This window comes from Anser brachyrhynchus (assembly GCF_964034855.1).
Source record: "Anser brachyrhynchus genome assembly, chromosome: 2".
NCBI lineage: Eukaryota > Metazoa > Chordata > Aves > Anseriformes > Anatidae > Anser > Anser brachyrhynchus.
The window spans coordinates 72,774,701-72,799,024 of NC_137695.1; the positions used below are offsets into that span (position 1 = coordinate 72,774,701).

The window sequence follows — 24,324 nt, forward strand, 5'->3', positions numbered from 1 at the left end:
CTCCTTGCTGCAGCTCAGGGTAGCCACCTGCAGCAGAGGAAGACACTAGCCTAAGCCTGCAATGAGTTTTCCAATCGATCCGGCACTACAGTTGCCTCACTTTGGCAACTTGCCTTCCTGCAGCGATCGGAACAATGGATTAACAAACAGATTAACATCTGCACATACCACTGCTCAGCAGTAAATATACAAGTAGCAATAGCCAACACACAAATTTACTTGCATTTAATTTGTATTTTTAAGCACCCAAGAGCCAAAAAGAATCAACACAATCTTTTCCAGAATTCCTCACCTACCATCAGGACAAGTCTCAGCCTATCAATACCAATCGACCTTGTTTTAAATGAGCAGAATGGCCCCCCCAGCATTGGCTTATTGAAATTAACTGCGGGGCAGGGGGTAGTGGGGAGCGAGTTTGGTTCATTTGCTGCAGTCATTTGTGAAGACAAAGCTGTGAGGTCTGACTATGAAACAAAGCACTGGAGTCAGCAGGACCTGAGGTTCTGCTTTACCACCGACTCACTGCATGACCTTGAAGTCCATCACCTCTTCATAAATCCATCAGCCCGGCCGCGAAACTGGATGAAAGCAGGACTTTGCTGCAAAACGCATGCCGTGTCTAGTTTGGCCTTTGTTAAATAAACATAACGCCCCCTCAAAACCAAACTGAAGAACTAAACAATGTTTTTTTTTCCTCCTCTAAACAAAGCACTTTGTACTGTACAAAACTGGAGTCTTCTACCAAGTGGGAGGGAAAGAGATGTAAATATTTACCCACATACTGCAAAGAACTGTTACTCACTCTAGAGACGTGTAAGCTGGTGACTGTGTAATTCAAGAACAAGATTGGGATACTGGGGTGTCTCTGGCAGACAGAAATAACAAGCTCGTCTCTTGAAAGCACGTGCTGCACTGAGAAAGCTAAACAAAAAACTCACATCAAGGGAACAGTTCCTGCCAGGCTGGAAATTAGTTTCAAACAAAACAAAGCTACAAGTGCTCAGGGCTTAATTGTATCAGTAGATGATACTACTAGGTTAGCATCCAGACTTTTTTTCTGCTTTTCCATCATCTCACAATCTCTTCCAAAAGGCGAGTGTGTTTTGGACTGGTCAGAAAGCCTGGAATTTCAGAGGATTGCTATTTCTCCTTATGTAACTTATGCTTTATTACCCCTAGCGCCAACCAAAAAGGAAAGCAGATCCAAGGAACGCGGCATGAAAAGGGACACCTCAGTAAGGAGCTTGGTTGCTTCATCTGTGTCTTGTGCAAACAAAGGGCCCGCCCACTACTTGACATCCCTCTACAGCTGAACTCCCGTAGAAGTAATGGGATGCTCCTGCACATTAAGTCCAAATGAAAATCAAAAATGAATTTAAGATCTGCACCAAGCAATGGAATGAGGTTGATTGTATTCTCTTTCACGTGAGAAAGTCTCGACATTACCTCACGGGTATTAAGAGTTTAAGATTGCAACTTGAAGTGAAGAAAAAATCTGGAACCAAGTTCCAAAAGTAAAGTTAATTCATCTTCTGCTACAAAAATAAATCTACTTTCCATTCAGAAACTTCTCAAGAAAAGAAGCCTTTGTGGCTACTGTTTTCAGTTGATATCACTTCAAAGGTGAACTTGTTTTGCAAGTGTAAGTATGGTAATGTTTGCCCATAGTTCCCTAATCAGTTACCCACTGCTAATCAACCATTTCTTTTCATTTTCATGCACAAATGGAGGAAGCATTGCTTGTAACTGCAACCCTGAACCACATCTGATAGGCTGCCTAATATTTACAGAATGTCCACACTGTAACTGATAACTACATCACGTTGTGCATAGGTTAGAAGTCATGCAAAAATGCATGACTAGAGAGCAGCTTCAGCAACTCTGAATGTTTGTGGTGTCTAAATCTTAGCCTACTTCAAGCTGCCTAATCTGCTCTGAGGACATCAGGTACAGGAAACAGTTTGTTCAGCATGCAGAAAGTCAGTCACAGGGGTTTCATATTCAAACAGCAGACTCAGGTAGCGATGTTCAAAGACTTTTCAAATTCTGATTGCAGAGCTTATCAATAACACAAGGCGAATACTGTTCTAACTCTCCCTGTTTTCTTTAGCTGAGTTCTGGGGCTTTATTTTAATCTAGCATTAGTGTAACATTATGGCTGAGAAGTCAAGCCTTCACTTAGAAAACTTCTGTAGGCTACTACACTGCTGCCTGGGATTTCTTCTGCAGAAATGGATGTGCATATGATGCTGAGTAGACACATTTAAAATACTTTTTTTTTTTTTGATGTGGCAAACTAGTTGTACATGTGCATATCTGTGTGCACACGCACATTTCCCACCTCATCTACACTGCATATGTACACATCATTTAATACTTTGCCGAAGAGCTGCATCAACCTGTTAGAGGCACTGAGATACCACATTGGATCAAAATAGCTCTGCTACTTTCTAAATGCATTTGAACACATCTATTTGATATGTACGCTGTGGGCATGCTTGGGATTAACAGATATCAGCAACCGATTTGGAGTAGTTGAATATGTACAGCAGTGTCTGGTCTGAACTGTTAACACTGAATCTACAGAGTAGTGTCTGGTCTGATCTGTTAACACTTGGATCTGGAATCCAAGGCAAAAAATCACCCAGAGAAAAAACCCAGAGAAACCAGAAGGCGCATTAAGAAAATCTGGACTCACAGCAGCCCTACCCTTCTTTGCCCCTCTCCCCACTTTGCACTCTGCCCAGGCTGTGCTGGATGCTGCCCCTGCCTGTATCCCAGCTTTCTGGTCACATACAAGCTCTGTGCAGCAGTCACATTCTTCTTCTTACAAGTACATGCTCATATTCTTAACTTACCAAGTCTTTGTCATGCTTCTTTTGCTTTCCCAATCACAGAGAAATACTGCTTCCCCACACAAACTTTTTTTTTTTCCTTCTTTTCCCCAGAGGACATGTGAAAACCATTACCATATCTCAAATGCCTCACAGACCTTGAATTATCCTTGTCAGAACTTTATATTTCCTGGGCAAATCTTGTGGTGACAGATACCCTCTTTAATTGCATTTAAGCCAATAATGATGCAAAGATAATGCCAACAAAGTCTGGCCATCAGATTTCAATGTATATTAAATGCCTGCCTGAAAGTAGCATTAATAATGGAACACATTCTATTATTTACTTCTAATTAGAACTCCTTGCTGACGCTTGTGAAAAATGCACTTTCAAAAGAGAAGTAATCAGCAGTGAAAGATGCATCATTATTTTCATTACAGGCTTGTAGCATTTCTGGTTATTAACACTGCTAAATATTCTCTTCCCAAATCTGTTTTCAATAGCATACAATTCTGCTACAATTTGGAAAGCTTCTGATGAAGCACTCAATGGCAGGTACATAGCTTACTGACGATGCATATATTTTCAAATTAGCTTATTTTAAGTCTCTCTTCATAGGCAAGCCAGTATTTTTGTCTCGCTCACCTACACTAATTCTGATGATTCAATGCCTGAATGCTCTACCAGCCCATTCTTCGGAGAACGTATGTTTATTTTTGAAAGGGAGCGACTTCTTCAAGAGGCGAGATTTTTATCTTTCCTATAAAAGTCATCAGTTCAGCAAAGCTATAAATCACTGAAGAAAAATCCCACAGCGAACGTTCAGGAGAGCCTCAGATATTTGGCAGGCCCATCTGCAGCAGCGAGCTCCAGCTGCTGCTGAGCAAGACCTCCCTTTGCTTCCCCCTGCAGCTCTGCGCCCCAGATACCTACGTTTACTCACATCCAAGCATGTGAAAGAAGGACAGCAGGACCACCTCCCTTGTGCTTCTCATTAGCCGAAGGAGGTTAACTCAGGCTTTCCATTCTGCTAAGGTTGGCTGGGTGCCTTTAACCACCACGGTCAGTCTGGGCCGGGTGCTGTAGCTCCTTGAGGAACATGGAGAAGCCCAAGCACATTTCCAGCACCTCCCCTGGTACACTCCTCTCTCCTCACTTGTGCCCACCACAGCCACCTCCCTGCCTATGGGTTTTACTCTGCTTATTCTACTGTGCAAAAAGAGGCACCACACCATTCCCTGGCTCTCCAGTACCTGACTTCACAAAGCTACACAAAGCTTTTCCCATGTAATTTTTTTGCTAGTCCTTAGTTAAGACAGCTCAAATAGATAAACCTCCTTAAATCATCTCTTGGTTCCATCATGTTTATACTAAATAGGAACTTACACGCTTTACAAAATAAAGTATACTGTATGAGGACAAGGCATGTGACCTATGATAACATTTCCTTCTCCCCATTTAGTGAACATAAAAGCACCGCTATGAAAGCACTTAAAGTTCCTTTTGCAACTAAAAGAGTTTATTATCGCATTGCAGAAATGCTTTAGGGGAAATCTTGCTCAGATGTTCTTCCCATTAGAAAGCTTGGTGCTTTCAAACAAAAAGTCGCTTTGAAATCTTCAAGAACACAAACATTCTGCAACTCCTAACTATAAAACAATACACTCCATACACTTTCATGCTCCTGAATTTGCTGCTAGCTGCCATGAAAACAGTTCTCCCACTATAGACATGGTCAAAACAGAATTTGGAGTTCTACAAGAAGTATTTAATCTTTCAAGTGGAGCGTATTTTGGGTATTAAGCCTCAAAAGTGATCCAACATCAAAACTACAATACAACTGCACAGATTTAGTTTGTTTTAAAGTTAACTTGTGCAGAAAAGGATATCTGGAGATGCAGATACATTTTCTGTATTTCTCCGTACAAAGGTAATGGTTATCTCAACATTTACTCAAGGGACCACAGGGGAAAGATCAAATGATCTTGTCCCCTACAAAACTGGCACCACAACCCCCACAAATGACCTGCAAGAGGACATTGGCTGCTTCCCTACCTCATTACCACCACCTCATGGTACCTGCTGACTGGGATGACTGAGATCACCAAATACAACAAATGCAGTACTCTGAACACCTGCCAGATGGTTACTGTTTTTCTTTCTTCTTCCTTGATTTGACTACTCACTTGATTTTGAAATAATAACCTAAGAAGAGTTTCAAAGCTCCATAACACAAGGGTTTTTTTCCCCCTTAATTACACCCTTTACACTACTGAAGGATGTCTTTTCAGTGATGTTCCACAGGATGACAGCATGAAGAAGAAACTGGTGCTACCCCAATGCTAATGCACAGTAGCTCCAAGCACAAAGCATACGCAGCACATACAAAGGACCCTTCAGCTCATACTTCCTTCTGGCGGTCAGTTATCAGAGAAACAAACACACTCAGCAGCACTTGATTTATACTGCTCACAGGATACCTGCTAATATGTCTGCGATCCTGCTACATAGCAGTTTGCAGTGTCAGATAGCCACAGCTCACACTTGCAGGCGGCATTTGCTTCCTAGAGCACAGCCGCCTGTCCCCAAGGGAGTGAGGTGGCACGAGCACTCCCACACTTTACAAAACCGGAGCTTCAAGTGGGACCGCCTGGAATTCCTCATGGATGGCTTTAGGTGCACACAAGAAGAATCTTCACAGGACTGTCACCATGTCTGAAAACAGTTGCTCATGCACACTAGCATTTTCTCACAAGCCCTCAACCAGTGAAATCCCTTCAAAATTAGTCATTTCTTTTTTTTTTTTTTTTTTAAATAAAGTATTTGGGCATTCTATACAACTCATGATTTTGCTTAACTCCTCATAGCAGCAAGTTCACAAACAAGTTGATGGGAGCCTTCTCCAAGTCACAAGCTCAGTGTTTGTCCATTTATCTGCACTGCAAGGTACCAAATCTCACCTGAACACAACTGAGCACTGCAGGCCGAAGTTATCCTCATGTGTAACTTCACCTAACCCAAACCATGTGTACCCGAAGCACCAACAGCACTGAACAAGGAGACGTGCTCCACATCCAAGGGAATTCAGTAGCAACAAAACAACTGAAGTGACAAGCTTACTCATCACAACACTATGGATTTTTTGTTGTTGTTTTTTGGCACATGGCAGCCTGAATTCCTTTCTGTGTTTTGTGAACAGCTGAACTGTGTTCTCCTACAAAAGAAAGTAATATGGCAGCCTGTGTACATCTGCTTTAATCTTAAAACAAAAGCAGTTTTGCTATCTTTAGTATGAGCATAATAAAAGCACAAAAAAGCACAGATGGTTTGGATTTTCTCCGCAGAAAGCAAGAGAGAAGACTGACATCTTAACTGTTTACATAGCCACAGCTGATGACGTGGCCACAGCAAGCGAGGGGGACACAAGGCACACCCCTTTGTCAGCAGTTCAGATATTAACTGCTCTCAGTCGGGTCTTATAAAAAGCAGAAAGCAACTCTCTACGCAGAGATAAATGGTTTTGTTCATACAGACTTAATTTACATTGTTAGTAAAACACTTAACAACAGCCACACTAATGCCAAACAAATTAATTTCAGTATAGTTAAAGCAAACAGTCCCATTATGTTTAGGAAACACGGAACAGAACCCTTGAAAACCCAACTCCTTCCCACCCCCATCACCTGTGCATTAAGAATCTCTAGGCTGTTCACTTTCAATCTCCCTGATTTCTGACAAAAAGTGGCTATGCACTGGTAACTTGAATGGTAATTCTGCAGGAATAATACAATCAACTTGATCTAGCAGCCAATTTTTTTTTTGATTCAACCTTTATTTTAAAATATCTCACTTCAGGATTAAAACTTTCCCCTTCCTGGAATTAATCAAACTGATAGTGGTTTTGGCAGAAAGGCAAGTAACAGGAAAAAAGTAAGGACAGCACATGTGCAACACATCTTAGAAGACATTTTATAACCTGCTCTGTATTTTTATGCAATAAATACACAGTAGTTCGACAAGCACACAGAAAAAGACTCTTCCCTATTGCCCTTTAACAAATACTCAGAGAATAGCGGTCATATAAAAATATTGCTCCTGATATAAAGATAAAAAGGCAAGCTGTATTAACTCTTGAATTCAGAAAAAAAAGTCTTCTGCTAAAGATACTGCTTTTTTGAGCAGTGCTAATTGCCTTTTTAACATGTCAAGGTTAAAGCAAAGAGGCATACCCCAATATTTTGGAAAAATTAAGAAACCCAAACTAATGATTTCTCCAATTAGCTAGTACTTCAAAAAAAGTAAGATGATGCATCAGAAAAAAAAATTGTTCAATTTACAAGTGATTTAGTTTGAGTCAGCGATGAAATATTTCTAAGTAATGCTTCATGTTTTAAGGAAGCATTTCTATCAAGGAAAACGTCCAGCTGCGAGGCCTACACCTGCACCGAGACCCCGCTGGACACGGAGAGGCTTCGGCCATGGCCCACGATGTGCGGTGTAGGAGGGATGGGAAGATGTCGCTCAGTGGGCTTGTGGACCCCATGCTGCCCCACCTGGCAGCCCCATGGCCGGGCCAAGGACAGATGGACGGAGGGGGCCTCCCCAAGGTCATGCTGCTTGGCTTGGCCTCCCTGAGGCCTGGCAGCACCCAGCTCACATCTGCCTCCAGCCATGTTTACACATGCATCAACAGATGCTTGCGGCAAGAGAGGCCAAATGCTGACGCCCTGCATGAAGATGTAAACACTTCTCCGCAGAAGATAAACCCAGAGCACCAAGAGGTGCTCCGGCTGACTTCGGCTGCTCCCTAACCCCACATCACCACCACCCCTTCCACATTCCCATGCACATCCCTTAAAAAACAACAGTAACAACACCCCTCCTGTCCCAAAACAACCCAAGACAACATCCAGATAGCCAGAGCACCACACTTCTTATGTATACTAGAAATAATCGGGAGAATTACTGCAGCTAAGCCAAATATAACTAACTACAGGATAATATGAACTTTATGATGTTTAGACAGATGGAATACGATTTCCTGATATAAAGCTGCTGAATTTGGAATTCACCCCATACCCTGGAGGCAGGGGATCTGCTGTCCCAAAGGTGCACAAACGACACAGTACCAGTAGCCACAAATCTTTCTTAGTGCCATTGAATTAAAAAGTAGAAATGTCTTCATAATTTTGCTGAAAGAGATTGATTTATTTAGCACTAAAACCAGCCAATACCAAAGTTCACTGCATGTATTTGTGTATTTTTCTCAAGATGCTGTATATACAAAGAAAAGCACAAAAGACTTCTTTAAAATGGTCCCTTATAAGGGTGTATTTCAAGGGTAATAGATATTGAATTCAGGGAAAAGTCAAAAGACCAACTCTGTTTGGAAATACTGTCAAATATTCACATGGAAGAGCTAGAAACAAGCACGACGTCTTTCAGTGATAACTAAGAAAATCCTTGTCCAGAAGGATTTACTTCTCAGATGCCTGATCCCATGAACCCACACAGCCAAACACAGCGCTTACTGATAAACACTCCTACTGACTTCAGCAGCTTAAGCCAAGTAACTTCAGTGGAGTTATTCATGCCCTGTGAATATGAACGGAAGACTCTTGTTTAAAAGGACTACTCAGTCTCAAAAACTAGCTCAACAGTCCCAAATATGGGTGAGAAAGGACACGAGGCAAAGAAAAGAGTACTTATGAGAAGTGCTTAACCATTTGCCTGCAGGTTTGTGGGGTGTGTTTGTTGTTGTTTTTTCTTCCCCATATCTTTTTCTAAATATGAGAACAAACTCTACTGGAATAATCACTGGGTAACTTCAATAGAATCCTGTCATTAACTTAAGAAAACAAAGGAAAGGAACCCCCCAAAATCAAGGAAAAAAAAAAGCTCAATCAAATCTGAAGTTTAACTTTTCTGAATGGAAGTCATGATGAGAAACTCTTCCAGCCCTCAAACCAGAAGGAAAAAAAAAAGGTGACAGCCACCATGGAAAACATACTTGAGTTGTGTTTAACAAGGAACACCTGTAGCCTCCCCATTCCTGCAATGCAGAAATGCCCCTGAAGAGCCGTATTAAATTAAATACACAGGAAAAAATACTTTTGTTGCTGATCAAACCACTTACAGGTGCCTCTTATTTGAAGCAGAGGATACCGAGCAGTGCTGAGTTTGCTGACATAACACCATCCCATGAAGGGCTTCTTTGTAAAGGAAGTTCACAGAAAGCTGTTTTAACTGACCAAGTCTCTACTGGTGAAATCTGACATCTGCTTCTAAATAACCTACATTTTTAGGCTATTACAGCTCAGCTGCTTCTATTTATAACATATTTAATTTAAAATTTCCGCTCGGTCAACTAAGCAGGTATGCAATTAAGTATTCTTAAATTTCAATGTCAGACTACATAGATTGCAGCAATTGGTTGAACTTTTACTTCTCTTGTATGAATTTCTTCACAACGGATTTCCCCTACACACACATTATATCTTAAATTTATAGCTATAAAATTTCCATTGAAGGGAATCGGTGTTATTTAAAATGTATGCCATTAGGTGCTGTTCTGAAAGTCCAAAAACTCACCAGAATTGACAGTGTTGCTAAGACAAACCACAATTACTACTTAAACAAAGGGAATTCTGACTATACATTTCTTTACATTTTTTCCTATATATTTTGATGTAGAAACAGAAGAAAAAACAAAGTCCTCATTTGAAGACCAGAAAGATATTCTTGGAATTAATGCCACACAACTCAAGAGAGCTCTTCTGATAGATCTCACATACCCCAAGCTTTTTATATTTAATATCTCTGCTTTCCCTGGGGACAGTTTCAAGTGCATCTGTACAAGTTTTCTAGTGCATCTGTACAAGTTAAGATGACAACACAGTCCTCCTTCATATAAGGATAAACTAAATGCTATTTTATTTGAAATAAGGTAAAGTTCATGTTATTTGAAAAAAAAAAGAAAAAATGGAATGAGTTTTTCCCCTCAGAATCACTGGCTCTCTACTGAACATGTGCAAGTAAGGCATTTCAAACAAAGCATACAGTGACACAGCAGGGCTTTCAGCATTTTATTTAACATTCACTTGAGTACTTTATAAGCTCACACAGCTTCATTAAAAATTTATAGAATATGGCAATGAGGGAATGTCTGCTGTACTGTGAATACATCCTTAAAAAAATAACTTTTAAGCTTAAAAATAGAGATAAAAATACCTACGAAGATGAAAGAAGCTGCAGTACCTGCAATGACATCTTATATATATACACACCACACATAAGCAAGGGAAGATTAGGGTGCCTCTTTTTTTTTTTTTTTTAAATCTGAGTATTCATAGACTGCACTGACATACTTCACGCATTCACAGACACGATGTTTCCAAAACTTCAGGCACAGTCATTTACCACCTTTATACACACACGCTAGTGGAACAAGAAAATAAAAAAAATGATGAACCCACCAAAAGGCAAATTAGTACAGTAGTCTTCTCTTCTGGAAGGTGCTCTTCTGGGGAGTGCTTAGAAAGACAAAAACATTCACACTGAATTGTCCACTCATCACACTATCTTGACTCATTGAAGTCATCATTGTGCAAACCAGCCTTCAGTAGATATGGGAGAGGCACTCCAGAGCCAGCTACTGGCCAATGCCATGGAAGAGAGGGATTTTACAGCTTTCACGTCCCACTCCAACACCTTGGGCCACAGAAGTGAAAAGTAGCCTTGATCTACTTTTTCTCCTCCCTGTATTTAATTAGGCTTTCATCTACCCCAGTAAAGTGCCACATTTTCCTTTCTTTCATAAAGGGATGAAACTGTTTCATAGCTATTTGCTGAGGGAAACCCCAAACCTACAACCCGAAATTCCTTTTTTAGTATCAAATCATATGTAGCAGATATTCCACTCAGCCCATCAAATCACAGAGGACGACAGCAGCAGCAAACAGTATCACAACAGTCTTTAACAATGATCAACAAATGAACTGCTCAACTTCAACATGCAGGTACCACTAGAATAATTAGTCTTGCTCAAGGAATAATTATATTAGCATGTGATTATCAAAAAGCGATCCAAAACCTGGTACGCAACTTGTTTAACACTGAAGAGAATGGCATAGTCTACACATGAGTATTTGCATTCAGCGGCATTACTTAAAACCAACACTCCTCCAGAGTGAACTGTATGCTACAGGTTTTTGTTGCAAATTTATTTCCACCATTCATAACAAAATGAAGAAACTCAGAAGTAACGTATTTTGCTATGATTTCTTTCCATTGTTCTGCAAACTGATGGTGGCAAAGAATTGAAATCCAAGTTTATACAAAATCTCTGAGCACAGATCTAGTAAACATGCTTTACCAGTCCCACTGCCCAGCCAATCCCATCTTGAGAATTCATCCAAAAAAGAAAGGTGAGAACTGCAAATCCTAACAGAAGCTGCTGAATTGGAGAAGAGTAACTACAGTGCTGCGCTTTGAGAAGGCCCCAACACTTTCATCAGTTTGTCATTAGACTTGAGCACAATTGCTTCTTGGAAGGGTCTGGGAATCAAGATGCTGGCTACCCTTCAAAAAATCTTCATCACCCCACACTTCTGCAATCTCACCCTCTACTTGCCCTGCCTCCTTCTTTGAAAGTAAACATAGCATTGCAGGAGATCACCAAGCCATCAGAGGTCATCATCAGGTATCACCTAAGATTCATGTCTCATGCCTGCTGCCTTCTGCAGCACACAGGTAACCCAGCAGCACACAGGTAACCCAGCAGCACACAGGTAACCCAGCAGCAAGGGCAGGATATTCCAAAGGCACTTCAGAAAGCAGCTGAAGGAACAATGTTAATTGGCACCGATGTCAGCTGACACAGTTCCTCTAAATTCAGGGTGCACCCTTGAAAACATAAGCCTTGAAAAGGATTAAAGTTAAAAATAAAGTGAATTGCTGATTTGCCCTTAGTTGGAGCACAGTCGGCTCAGACCCACTGGCAACATAAGAGCCACACACTGGTTCTGACGGCTGCTCCTTATGTCCTTGGATGTTTCACAGCATAGCATGACACCTGCTCTTAAAACAAGCAGGACAAACTAATATATATATTTTTTTTCTCCTGTGATATTTACAGCACTAACATCTTTCTAAGGAAATGGAATCAGCTAGATTGTATTATGGTAGTGACTTGAGTCTTCTTCCAAATTACCTGAGTTTTTAGCCTGCATTCTGTACACCATGGAAAGGCAACAGTACACATTATACACGCATACAAGGCTGCTAGCAAGCAACTTTTCCGCTCGCAGATGCCAATATTAGCTCTGCCACTGCATGTTAGGGCACCAAAGCAAGCCATCCATCTTACAACTGTCACCTGCAGTTCCCATAAGTACAAGAACTGTCATGTTGAAACACTTCTAAAAGACAGGTTCTTCACAGTCAGGCGTTCATCTATAAAATTCTGTGAAAAATTACAGGTACCACCTCTGAAACTTTTGTGTCACTCCCAACTAGAGGATGGATAGGGCTAATGTTTAAATGACTTGCCCGGGGAAGATAGTGGCTTGGAGCATATGCTACTGTAACAACACGCACGGCAAAACAAAATGTAACTACCATGCCTTAATATGGAATATCCTTCTTTATTCACAAACAACAGAGGAGACAGTCTCAGCATCTGCACTTCATGGGACCTCAAATTTCAGCCGAGCATGCTGAGGGCAAACTGTAAATATGCAACTTCCCAAATCTGAGCAACCATAAATGCACAACTTAACATGCATCACACTGAGAACATACCAACACATACAAAAGCACCTTCTTATCCTGTAAGGAGGCTTTGCATCTAGCAGTAGTTCCTCTGTGGACATCTTCCCCTGTACCATATGTCTCTGGGTCACCAGTCCAAGACAGCTGGTAACCTAGAGTATGTTATACTGGTCCTTCAGCTTTCTACAACCTGCCTTTCACTGCTTGTCTACCATCTTGCACGAAGGAAAGACAAGCATCTGAATCCAACACAGCCTAGTATCGCTACCAATTAGGCAGCTCTGCATGTTTCTATCAACGAGCATCTTGTTTAGTTGATCTTGTTTGAGGAGGTCCTCCTGCCTCAGTTGAGGCCAGCCTCAAGACATTTTGTGACTAACAATTCCATCTTCTTCACTCCCCCTATTTAACCTATATCTTGCCTATTAAAAAACACTGATTCTGTCTAGTTCCTTTCCTGCCTGCAAAAAGGCAGGTGAGAAAAGTAGGGGTTCCCTGGTTCTGAATGAAATGCTTTTCTGTCTTTGTCACTCAGAAAAGCATTAAGTGAAGGCAGCATGAAAAGGCAGCATGTTTTCCATACTATCATACTTTCCTCAGCCTTGTTCACTACCTGAAGCTACCTCCATCTGGTACAAATAACTAAGAAAAGGAAGCAAAACTGAGGAGGGAGCACCCTCCTAAAGTCAAAGACAGCGTTCTCCTGACTCTGATGTCTGCACCAGTGTAACTGTATCTGAGTCTTGATCTAAAATATGAATTCCACTGAAATTTCTTCAAGGAAGCTGCAAGAATGGAAGTTTGGATAAACTGTGGCCTAATGAAGAGTAGAATAAATAGATAAATGAAAAGTGAGTGAGAAAGCAGAGCATTTCCATGCTGTCAGCAACTGGCAGGGTTTGTTCTGCTTTCTTCTGGCCAAAGAGAAAAGAAAAAGAAAAGGGGGAGGGGGAGGAGAGAGCAGAAGTTGCCCACCAGCCTCCTTCACCAGCTGGCAGCCAGTGGTACGCTACCACAGCAGACAACACGCTGCCTGCAACAGCCCAGGTAACCTGAGCAAGTAGGATGGAGCCGCTGGGATCTAAGTAACATCCTGGACACAGCTCTCAAACCTTCAGCGCTGCCAGACACAGCTGTAGCAGCTGACCAGATATGCAATGGACAGCACGACTGAAACCAAAGTTCCACATTCGAGTCATATAAAAGGTATGCTGCTATTCACACGCCTTAGAGTTTTACATTCTCCTATGCCCTCCCTGTTAGGCAGAATTGTTTCTTTTCCACAGAGTGGTAGAAAGGAGGAAGCAAATAGGAGCAATGCACATACCTGGCCATAGTCTGTCCTGAACACGATGACTCCTTCTGCACAGGAATGAACAGTACTTGGATAATGCTGATTATTTTCTCGCAACCAGACGCGAGACCCCTAAAATAAAACAAAATAGAGTTATAGATGGCATAAATGGAAACTCAAGAAAATAAAAGGAAAGCAAGCTAGTTGCAAGCAAGCTCACTTGCGAAATAAGCAAGTGAGAAATAAAATAATCTTTCAGCAAGTAGTTATCTTCTGCCATAAGTAAAGTACGTAAACACAGGAGTACTTTTGGTTTGTTTTTAATAGAAGTGCCTAAATGCCAGCATGAACAGCTGAGGCTAATTCACTGAGTCACATGCCTCATGTTAGCACACACAAAATTACAAAGCAGTGTTTAAATTTACACGCCATTTAAAAGATGCTCCTCAAAGCCAGCAGGCTCACTACCTGTTTATTTTCAACCCGTTAGGATCACAGCACTTCTCCCCTACCAACTTTCACATGTTTTCTAACCCCCCTTGCCCTTTATCCTGTCCTGTTCTCCTGGCTGAACAAGAACTCAGATTTTAAAAATCTGCCAGCAAGAAAAGTGACAAAGAAATAGCATTTGCTGTTTAGAGCCGAAGAGGCAACAGAAACACCATCAGTGAACCACCTAAGTCAATGCAGTGAAAGAGGGTAGGTGCAGGGTAAGACTATTTTAGTTTTTCATTTGGCTGTCTGTAGCCCTCAGAGGTAGATCCATCCAGCACAGAGGAAGAGAAACAGCCAGCACCAAGTGCACATGAGGCAGATGGGCAGGGTAATCACACCTGCTTCAGCTGCTCTGAGCAGGAGATGCCTTCAAGAAGCATGAAGATATTCAGAAGCAGCACCCCAGTGGTCTGAACCTCAAACACAAACTGTACTCCTTTTTCTATACAGGGACAGCAGGCTCCGTATCAGAAATACAGTATTTTAGGCCTGTTTAGAGAACAGAGGCTTTTGTGTCGCCTCCATCAGAACAGGCAAATTCTTTCCGGAAGGAAAGGTAAAGGCATGATAGGAAGGGGCTGGGATATACTTTGATAAGCCAAAGATGGTGACTTTGGTTGTACAACCCCTGAAAAAAACCAATTCAAATAATTAATCTTGCATGCCAGCATTCAAAGATCATCCTTGTCTGAATTTGTACGCACAGAAAAAAGACTTGAGGCTTTTAAAAGTTGGTTTGGGTGCAGGTTCTTGACGAACAACCACAACAAATACAGTTTATTCCTGTTATGTCCTTAAAGAGTGGCTCAAATGTCTACCTCAGAAGCTCAGCCACATTACAAGTTGCATACATTTAAAATATTGTTGAATAAACACCATCGTTGTTCCTATGTTGGGAGGACAGCAGCACTGAGAAACAAAGTGAAGCTTACAGAGAGCAAACTTTTGCTGCTGGGTTTCTCTGAATGGCATGAGCTCAGCCACATACAGGGGATCACACACAAGAGCATCCATGATTTTTGCCCCCCTTCCATCTTTTGGCAAACTGCATTCCTTTTTAAGTGCCTGCGGAGCTGTTTGTCATTTTATGTCCAAAACCTTGAGCCAGACTGTTTCCAGGTTTATACCAAGTCCAAGGCAGTATGGGGTATGTCGACTCGAGGGCATAGCGTCAGCACAGAGCAAGGAAATGCGCGTGGTGCCAAACAGAAAGCAGAGCACCAGCAACCACAGCAGGAAAGAGGGAGAAACAGAGGGCTCCCTGAGAGTGGTCTAAGTGAGAGGGGGCTTGAAAATGTAATTCAAAACCCAGTAGTAGCACCCGCTTCCTTGGGTCTGCACACAGGAGCCCAAGAGCCAGCAGGTGCTCTGCATGACAGGAGGTATTGCTCTCAGGCTTCCTCGGCTCCTCACCAGCAACACTGATAAAACCTCACTTCACCCCCATAGCAAATAACCACAGTCAAGCTCACGAATCACAACAGGTTGGATGACATGCTGAAGTCACCCTAGGTGGCGAAAAGGACTCTGCTCCAGACTAACTACCTTCCCAGAAGAAAGCTTCATCAAGTGTCCCTGCCAGTCAGTCTCCACCTCTGAATTCGATCCCTATAAACACACAAATACACAGCAAAAAACCCTGTTTGTCCAAATGCAGTCAAGTTCCTCAAGCACTTCAGGACAACCAAAACCCTGTTGTTCATCTCGTTTATTATTTGCCAGAATCCCCGAGCACAGTAGCATGAAGTTTATGCTTTCAAGGGCAATGAAAAAAGCTTATAAACATTGAGCCACAACAATATTTGCCAAAACCTCAGAATTCAAAATAGCCTCTCATAAGGAGAATAATCTTTTCCATAGTGAAATTAAATAATGAATTCTGCATTTTTCTGGCTATGAAGCAGAAACAGGGGCCTGCACAGAAGCATTCACTTGGCTGGGCTAGCCCTAAAACAAGCATTTTAAAGCAAGTATGGAACGGTTTCATTTAAACAAATGTACATTGTTAGGGGTCAATAGCCACTATTCAGAGACTGCTGGAACAATGTGGTTTGCAAAGCCCGAGGCCTCCGAAATGCAAATACAACGTGTGCTCTGGCAAGGTGGCTCAACAATACAACATCTGTCCACGGGCAGGGTACACTGCAGGACCTCCCAGTCTTGGGAAGGGAAGAAATAAAATATAAAAAATGCCTTAGCAAAAGATCCCATAGGAGCTACCCAAGTTACGGTCATCTTCCATGCCCAGCACGCTCTGTAACTACACTGCAATCCCTCTGAAGCATATTTGTTACAAGCAAGTGACAGCTTTGAGAACAAAATCCTCAGTAGTTAATTTACAGACGACATATACCGAAGACTTGGTAGTCTTCAGATCTACAAAAGCTTCAAATGAATCTACTTTGATTCCAGAGTTTAGGTACACTTTCATTTCACAATTTCTGACCAAGTGCAAGGGATGTTGTTTCAAAATGCCCACTAACTCCAGCGGTATCTTTTAGCAAGGTGCCACCACCTTTTGATTTCACTTCAGAAAGGTAGGTTATAAAAAAGGATTCATTGAAATAAAAATCTGAGGCTTCTTCTCAGAGCCTAAAGCCCAACCTGATTTAGCCTGGTGGTCTGTAGGGTGAGTGCAAGGAATGACTACCAGGCACAGACTTCTGGACCTGCTGGATGGAGATAGAGAGCATGCAGCCAGCTCTCCAGGATACCAGCTTAGATACCAGCTGTGAGCCCTCCAAGGAAGGACTCCATTGAATGCACACATGTTGATCTCAACTTATTTTTAGGGGAGAAACTTGGTAACTCGGTCACTCCCTGACAAGCAATCTGGGACATTGCCATCCTGTTACTCTGTGATAAGGGGGAAAACAAAGCCATGAAGTGCTTACTAAAGCCCAATGGTTTTTACTTCAGTGAAGCAAAGTTGTAAAGGTACTTGGAATTGTATGTACAGAAGGAGGGCCGTATGCCATTATTTCCATAGCCAATTGATTTCTTCTGACTCCAAAAGGCAAAGGAAAGAGGTTTGTAAATCTCACACCTGTAAGGCCACCTGAAGAAGTCCTGAGTTCTTTTCACTTGCAGATTTTACTGCTGAAATTGCAAAGATGACTACTTATCCTCCTGGGTGTTCTGTTCTTACAGATGACAAAAATCAACTTTTTAACTTTCTATTGGAAACAGCTCATGTTTTGGTTTCCAGAATAGAAGAACTTTATCTCAGATAAACAGTGGAGAATTCATTGCAAAACCATAATTAACAAATCCAGTTTTGTACATATCCAGGTTGTATGGTGAATAAAGTAACTGCCTGCACAATAATCACATTTTTTATATAGTGTAGATATATAGTGTATATACACACACATATGTATGAACAAGCACCCATTGCATAATAACTGTCATCGTCTAAGACTAAATGCTACTCATTCACATGTTATAATGTAAAAATCCAGTCGACTCATCAATGCAATTGATTCAAAGCAGTTAAAACTGCTTTAAATTAAGGGCAACTAATGTAGGTTATTGTCACAACTGCATTCAAACAGCATTCATTGTTAGGCCTTGACAAAGCAAAGGAAACAATAGTCAATATGTATTTAGAAAACCTTTCATTTATGCACTGTAGTAGCTTGGCTCAAAAACAAATTCTGAGAGACAGGAAAAGATGTTATTAACTCGGTCAAGCCAGACATAGCTTTTTCATGATAAAGATAACTAAAACCACATTTATCTTTGTTACTCCTCTTTACTAAATTATGCACTAATCATTAGGAGGGCCATACCAATAAAAAAAGCTATGCAGATAGAAATATAACGTTGGCAATTTCATATTAACTAACTCTTTTGTCTCTGAAAACTTGCCCTTCATTACTAGCTTAGCAAAACTGAAAACACTTCACTTCAGGTACCCCAAAATCCTAATGTGCCACGTGCATGCCTGGCCAAACAACTCAGTGGCAAACTCAACGTTCACTGAAAGTAGGATCTCTCTCACCAACTTCAGCCCAAAATGAAGTGTCAGACCTCCCAAACAGAAAACCAGACCTGTTCTTCCATGGGAAAGTCCAGAGAAAAAAAAAAAAAAGAAATAATGGCCACTTGCCTGACATCTTAATGCGTAATTCAGAATGTTGTTCTTGATCTAGGTCCCCCTCTCTACAGGGACTGTGTGCTCATCAGCAAAAGGATTCCCCAGCGCTGGATTTCTGGGGTGGCTGAAATACTGAGTTAGTACTAAGTCTGTGTATGCTACTGCCACACAGTCTATGAAAGAGAAATAAACTAATCAATAGCGGAACTCTCTTTCCAGCCATTCTGCCTTCCCCCATCAGTAACCGGCAGTTTTCTGTCGGGAAGGCAGATTATCAAGGGACAGAAGGAGTTACGGAGAAGGACTAATTGAATCCTAAGTCTCTGCAGAGTGCGAGAGAAAGCCAGCTCTGGAAGGTATTTGAGCATTTAATCTAAATTCCAGAATCTTAAACTCAACTTCATTAAACGACTACACACTTAGATCTTGGCACATACTTAATCTAGCTGAATGAAGTAGAATTCATTTTCAAAACACCGAAGGCACTACTTACAATTTCCTCAGAGAGCAAAGTAAGCTACCAACACCTTTCCCTCAATGAGTTTAGCTCTGCCTCCTAAGCCATATTGCTTTACTTTACTGTTATAACGCAGAACAAAACCACGAAGCAGTTTCCAGGGGATATAAGGTCAGTTTAGGAGGAGAGTTTAGTGCAGAACAAAATCTCCTGAACGCTCGATGTTTCTCTTGTCTGTCCATCCCCCACATGAGATCAAAGCACCAGCTCTTCTGCTCCTGAGGTCTGCGCAGCAGCTGTTGATTAACCTTGAACACAATCCATCTCCTCTTGTTTCAGTAACTGGAGATAGCGCAGCACTGACAACAGCCTGCCACTTTAAAAGCAACTAACTGGACTAAAACAGATATTATTACTATTACGGACTCAATGGGGAACTGGAATTAATGTTTACCGTCCACAGGCCTTTGAATACACCCTCCCTTCACACCACTGCCACTTTATATAGTAAAGCCTTTTAAAAAATATATAGTTTCCAGTTTTTCTCAACACAAACAGAGCAGAGATTAACCTTTAAACGTGCAGGTGGACAAGCACACCCCGCCCCACCTTCTGCTGCTTAGCTTGAATACACACATTACCAGCAGACCTAGATCAAAAGCCAAAAAGCAATTGCACTCACTAATGAAGCTCTGAAGACATGGTTACCAGCTCCTGAGGACGATGAAGTTTCCACACCATTAGGAAACTTAGAAGAAAATATAGCAGTAAGATGCCATCAAGTCTTTTCAAAAGAGTTAGCAGTATTGCTACGGTTTGAATTATGACTTTAATGAGAAAGATTCACGTGTTACCTTTACATTTTGTCAAGTTTTGCAAAATACTATCTTTTTGTGCTTTGAGTACTGCCCAACCTACACCATAGGGATCACAGCTACAAAAACAGAACAGTATCAGAATTTGGAAGGCCTATACCCATTACCAGTCTCAGGCAGGCAGGACAGGCTGCTAGGAGACATCTGTTTCTTGTGCCTGCAAGTCTATGTTAAAAAAAAAAAAAAAATTCTAGGCAGTTGAGTCAATAGCATTTCTGATTAATTCCAAAGTTAAAAATTAGCACTCTGAGTAGTACTTATCAACTGTGAATAAATCTGCAAAATGTGAAATCAGGGAAGTAGGGAACATGCACAGCAATGTTTCCATGTTTAGTGGATCCACAGTTTCAAGTCCCTCTGTAAATCACCAGCACGTACCAGAAATGGGTCCTGCACACAGTACTGCCTCCACAGCTCTCCCCATCCCATCTCAGGTGAGAGAAAATAAACTGTTAAAACTCATAAGGAAGAGAGGTAGTTGAAAAAGACAACAAATCAGTGAGAAAGAAGAAGAGGCTGTTGTTGGTGACAGAGGGGAGATGTAAGCAACACAGAGGAAAAGAGCTTGGGGCCACTGCAAACCTTTCCATCACCAGCCATATTGGGGCAGGGGGTAGAAACAGACAGGCAAATGACAGACCTCCTGGGATGTTCATGGTCACCTTAAAAAGGTAAGCAGCATGTAATTCTCTCCCCTAATCCAAGTTCCTAAAAAGGAATATACAGTATGCTCACAAAAAAGCATAGAATTTGTCCTAAGAACCAACCATACAAGCCCTAAATCTGTCTTCACAGATTTCAAACAAAGTTGCACTTGTCTTTGATGACAGCTTTGTTTTGCCAAGCATCCTTATTTTTCAAAAACAGTTCTTTTTTTTTTTTAAATCAATTACAGCGATGACTACAAACATAAAAAACCTTCTTTACTTGCTTAAAACCAACAGAATTATAACTAATCTACACACACATACACAGTTCTTCATCCATGTGAGCCCGGGTTTTTTTTGCAGCATATAATTGCAACAAAGTCAGAAGCGAGGAAGGATGGTGTAAGTGCACGTAGAAGTAGCAGGGGAAGAGATTTCCCTCTAAAAGCTGTTCATCGAGGCTTATAACAATATGGCAAGAGCAGTTAGTCCAGCACAACTGCCCAAAGCCTCTTTAAATCATCATTAGCTTCTGCAAACAATCTTTTCTGTGTCATCTAGTAAGCCGTTACGCTGCCATGTACCTCTGCCACTGACCTGGGGAGAAAAGTGCCTGTAGCTATCCACAGCACTCAGTTGTGCCTCATAGTCAGTTGTGCTTGGTAGTCTACAACTTCGCTCTTCTTAAGAAATTTTGCCTTTGAAATATTCCAGCTGCCAAATCTTCATTTGGCACAAGTTGCTAAGAATCTCAAAGCCATTTCTCAGAAATGTTCTAGAACACCCTAGCACTTTTTTTCATCTTCTTCTTGCCTCTGCTGCCTGAACAGAGTACAAAGTGAAGACCAGGTGAGAGGACTCACAAGCACCAACCACGTGGCATGCCTGGAGTAACACAGGAGAGATGGACTCCTCTGGAACAACACAGAAGAGATGGACTCCTCTGGAACATGGGTTAGTTTGAGGCTCAGCTTGAAAGCTGTTCCTCATTCACCACATGTAAATCCCATGAAGAGTCTGGGAACTCCCACTTGCAAGGATGTTCCGTCTCACTTCAAAATGTTTTATTTAGGAAGGACATCTCTGAGTACTTAAAAGCTGATTAAGTAAAAAAACACACATTTGTTGGACACACAGGTCCTGAAGAGAGGTGTTTACCATTTATTTTCATGAGATGCGTGTCTTTTAGGCTCATCGCTCAAGGAACTGGTTTTAACACCATTGTACAAAGTACCTAGACACTGATTTTTTAGAAGTTTTAATACAGAACAACTATATGGTACTAGTTTTTCTCAGATACTCATTGTGCTATAGAAGCATGCCCAGAGAGACATCATACTGGTTCAGCCTGATTTTAGATCCCAAAGCAGATGAAATTCCTGTTCAAGATAGTTTCTACCATTGACTGCTTTTTGCCAGTTACCTAAACCTATTCTGGTAGAAGTTATTAAGGCCTTCTTACGTCAAGAAGCATCATCCATAAAATAACTGCGTTGCACCTAAAAGTACACGAGGAAGAGAACTGGGCAATGCAAGGCCTTTTCCTGGTTTCTAGGACACTCATCATCATCATCTTCTTTCTTCTTGCTCTTTCCCCCTCTCCCTCCATACCAATCAAGCAGATGACTCCAGGGAAACTTATCTTTAGCCAAGTGGGATTCTTACATGAAAATAATTCCTATTAAGCCATACACTGTGTGAGGTAACACGCATACTTAAACACTCCCAAGATGATCATCACAGCTTTCACTTTCCACGTTGCTAAAATCAAATTACAAAAGGTTCCAATTTAACTCGTTTTCATATTGTCAAATTTCACAATCCTACTACAGCTGTAACCATACTTGAGGGATTTTTATTTGTTTACATTTACCTGCAACTCAAAAACATCAGTTTACACATGATTAGTATTTTCCTGGGCTTCAAGGGGGACATGCGAGACAGCAAGCTATTTCCAGCCTTACCTCTGTTGCAGAAAATAGACATAAGATCATAGCCTTAAGTCAAAAACCAAACCAACCCACTCTGCCCACATTACTCTGTAAGCGTTTCTTCCCCGCCCTGTTCTTCCATGCTCCATATTCTCTTAAAACTAAAACTCAGGATTTTGGAAAGACACAGTTTACAATTTGGAGCTGTAAGGATTAGCAAGACTGCATTTCAAGGCTAAGAAAGTTAAGTGTGAAAGGGAGGGAGAGAAGAGAATAATGGACTCATTCAGTCCACAGTTCTTTCATTTACTTATTTCACTAACAGAAATGCCGATTACTAGACACAGAATAATCTTAAATCACAGAATCATAGAATTGTTGAAGTTGGAAGGGCTCTCTGGATGTCATCTGGTTCAAACCCCCTGCTCAAGCAGGTACATCTGGAGTAAGATGCCCAGGAATATTTCCAGGCAGCTTCTGAAGATCTCCAAGGAGGAGGACTCCACAACTTCTCCAGGCAACCAGTGTCAGTGCTCAGTCACCTGCACGGTAAAGAAGTGCCTCCCGATGTTCACAGGGAACCACCTCTGTTGCAGTGTTTGCCCATTGCCTCTTGTCCTGGCACTGGGCATCACTGAAAAGAAGCTGGCTTCATCTTCTTGCCACCCTTCCTTCAGGGACTTATATACATTGATGAGATTCCCCCCCTTGAGCCTCCTCTTCTCCAGGCTGAACAGTCCCAGTTTCCGCAGCCTCTCCTCATAGGAGAGGTACTCTAGTCCCTTGATCATCTTCATAGCCCTCCATTGGACTCTTCCAATACGTCCAGGTCTCTCTTGTGCTAGGTGGTTCACAACGGGACTTAGCAGTGCTGAATGGAGGGGAAGGATCACCTCTCTTGACTTGCTGGCGATACTTTGCCTAATACAGCCAAGAACACCATTAGCCTTCCTAGCAGCAAGGGCACGTTGCTGACATGTTGCCCCCAGCACGTACTGGGGCCTGGGGTTGTTCCTCCCCAGGTGCAGGACTCTGCACTTCTTGTCGAATTTCATGAGGTTTTTGTCAGCCCACCTCTCCACCTGCCAAGGTCCCTCTGGAAGGCTGCATTGGGTACCCCCAGTTTTGTGCTGTCTATGGATTTACTGAGGGTGCATTCTACCTCGTCATCCATATCGCTAATGAAGATGTTAAGCAAGACTGGACTCAGCTCTTGCCCTGCAAACATGAGAACCCCTTCCTTACTCTGCCCATCTACCCCATCTCAGACATCAAGAGGACCCTTCATACCTGTGGGGGAAAGGCCTGACCACAGCCAACAGGTAGCAGGGTGTAACAGCCAGAAGGAAGAGAAGACAGACAGCACTGGCAGTCGGTAAGTCAGGTGGTGTTGTTGGGCCTGTTCAGCAGCACCCACAATAGCCAATGTACCCTGCCTTTCTGAAGGCCCATTCGGCTGCTCTGACTCCAGGCTGAGGAACAAATCCCAGTGACACCCTGGCCACAAGCAGTTGACAGATCTGGGCTGCCCCACACTTAGCAGACAGAGCTTGGGTCCTTCATCCCCAGCAGCTGCAACGATTCCTCCAGTACCTTTCACCACCACCACCTGCTCGACCCTATCCATGTTCTCTGTAATAAATCAGAGGCAACGTACCGAATCCAGGACAAATATCTTTTCGCCACATCAACTCCAAGAGATTAGGTCACCCCACAGCCTAGCAGCCTCTTTGCACACGTGACGGATGAAAAATAAATACCTGCCCTGTCCATACCCAGCCAGGAAAATGTGGTTTTCTGGCCTGCAACAACTGACTTCAGCGACTTGGCAGCAGCACAGCTGAGGCTGGTTCTGGAAGCTCAGGTGGACATTATCAAGCTTACAATTATCAAGCTCACTGAACAAGTCCAACACATGTT

At 42.0% G+C, this 24,324-nt stretch overlaps 1 protein-coding gene across 3 annotated transcripts in view; it reads right to left on the reverse strand.

Moving 5' to 3' along the window:
* Window positions 1-24,324, reverse strand: part of MYO10 (myosin X) — a 552,927-nt gene that overhangs the window by 118,035 nt on the left and 410,568 nt on the right. For all 3 annotated transcript variants that reach the window (XM_080580154.1, XM_080580153.1, XM_080580152.1), the window contains exon 2: window positions 13,934-14,032. Coding sequence is in view for 1 of the 3 variants with exons in the window: in XM_080580152.1 (XP_080436278.1) it covers window positions 13,934-14,032 (99 nt within the window). In the remaining 2 variants the exon portion in view is untranslated. The remainder of the gene's footprint in view (window positions 1-13,933; window positions 14,033-24,324) is intronic.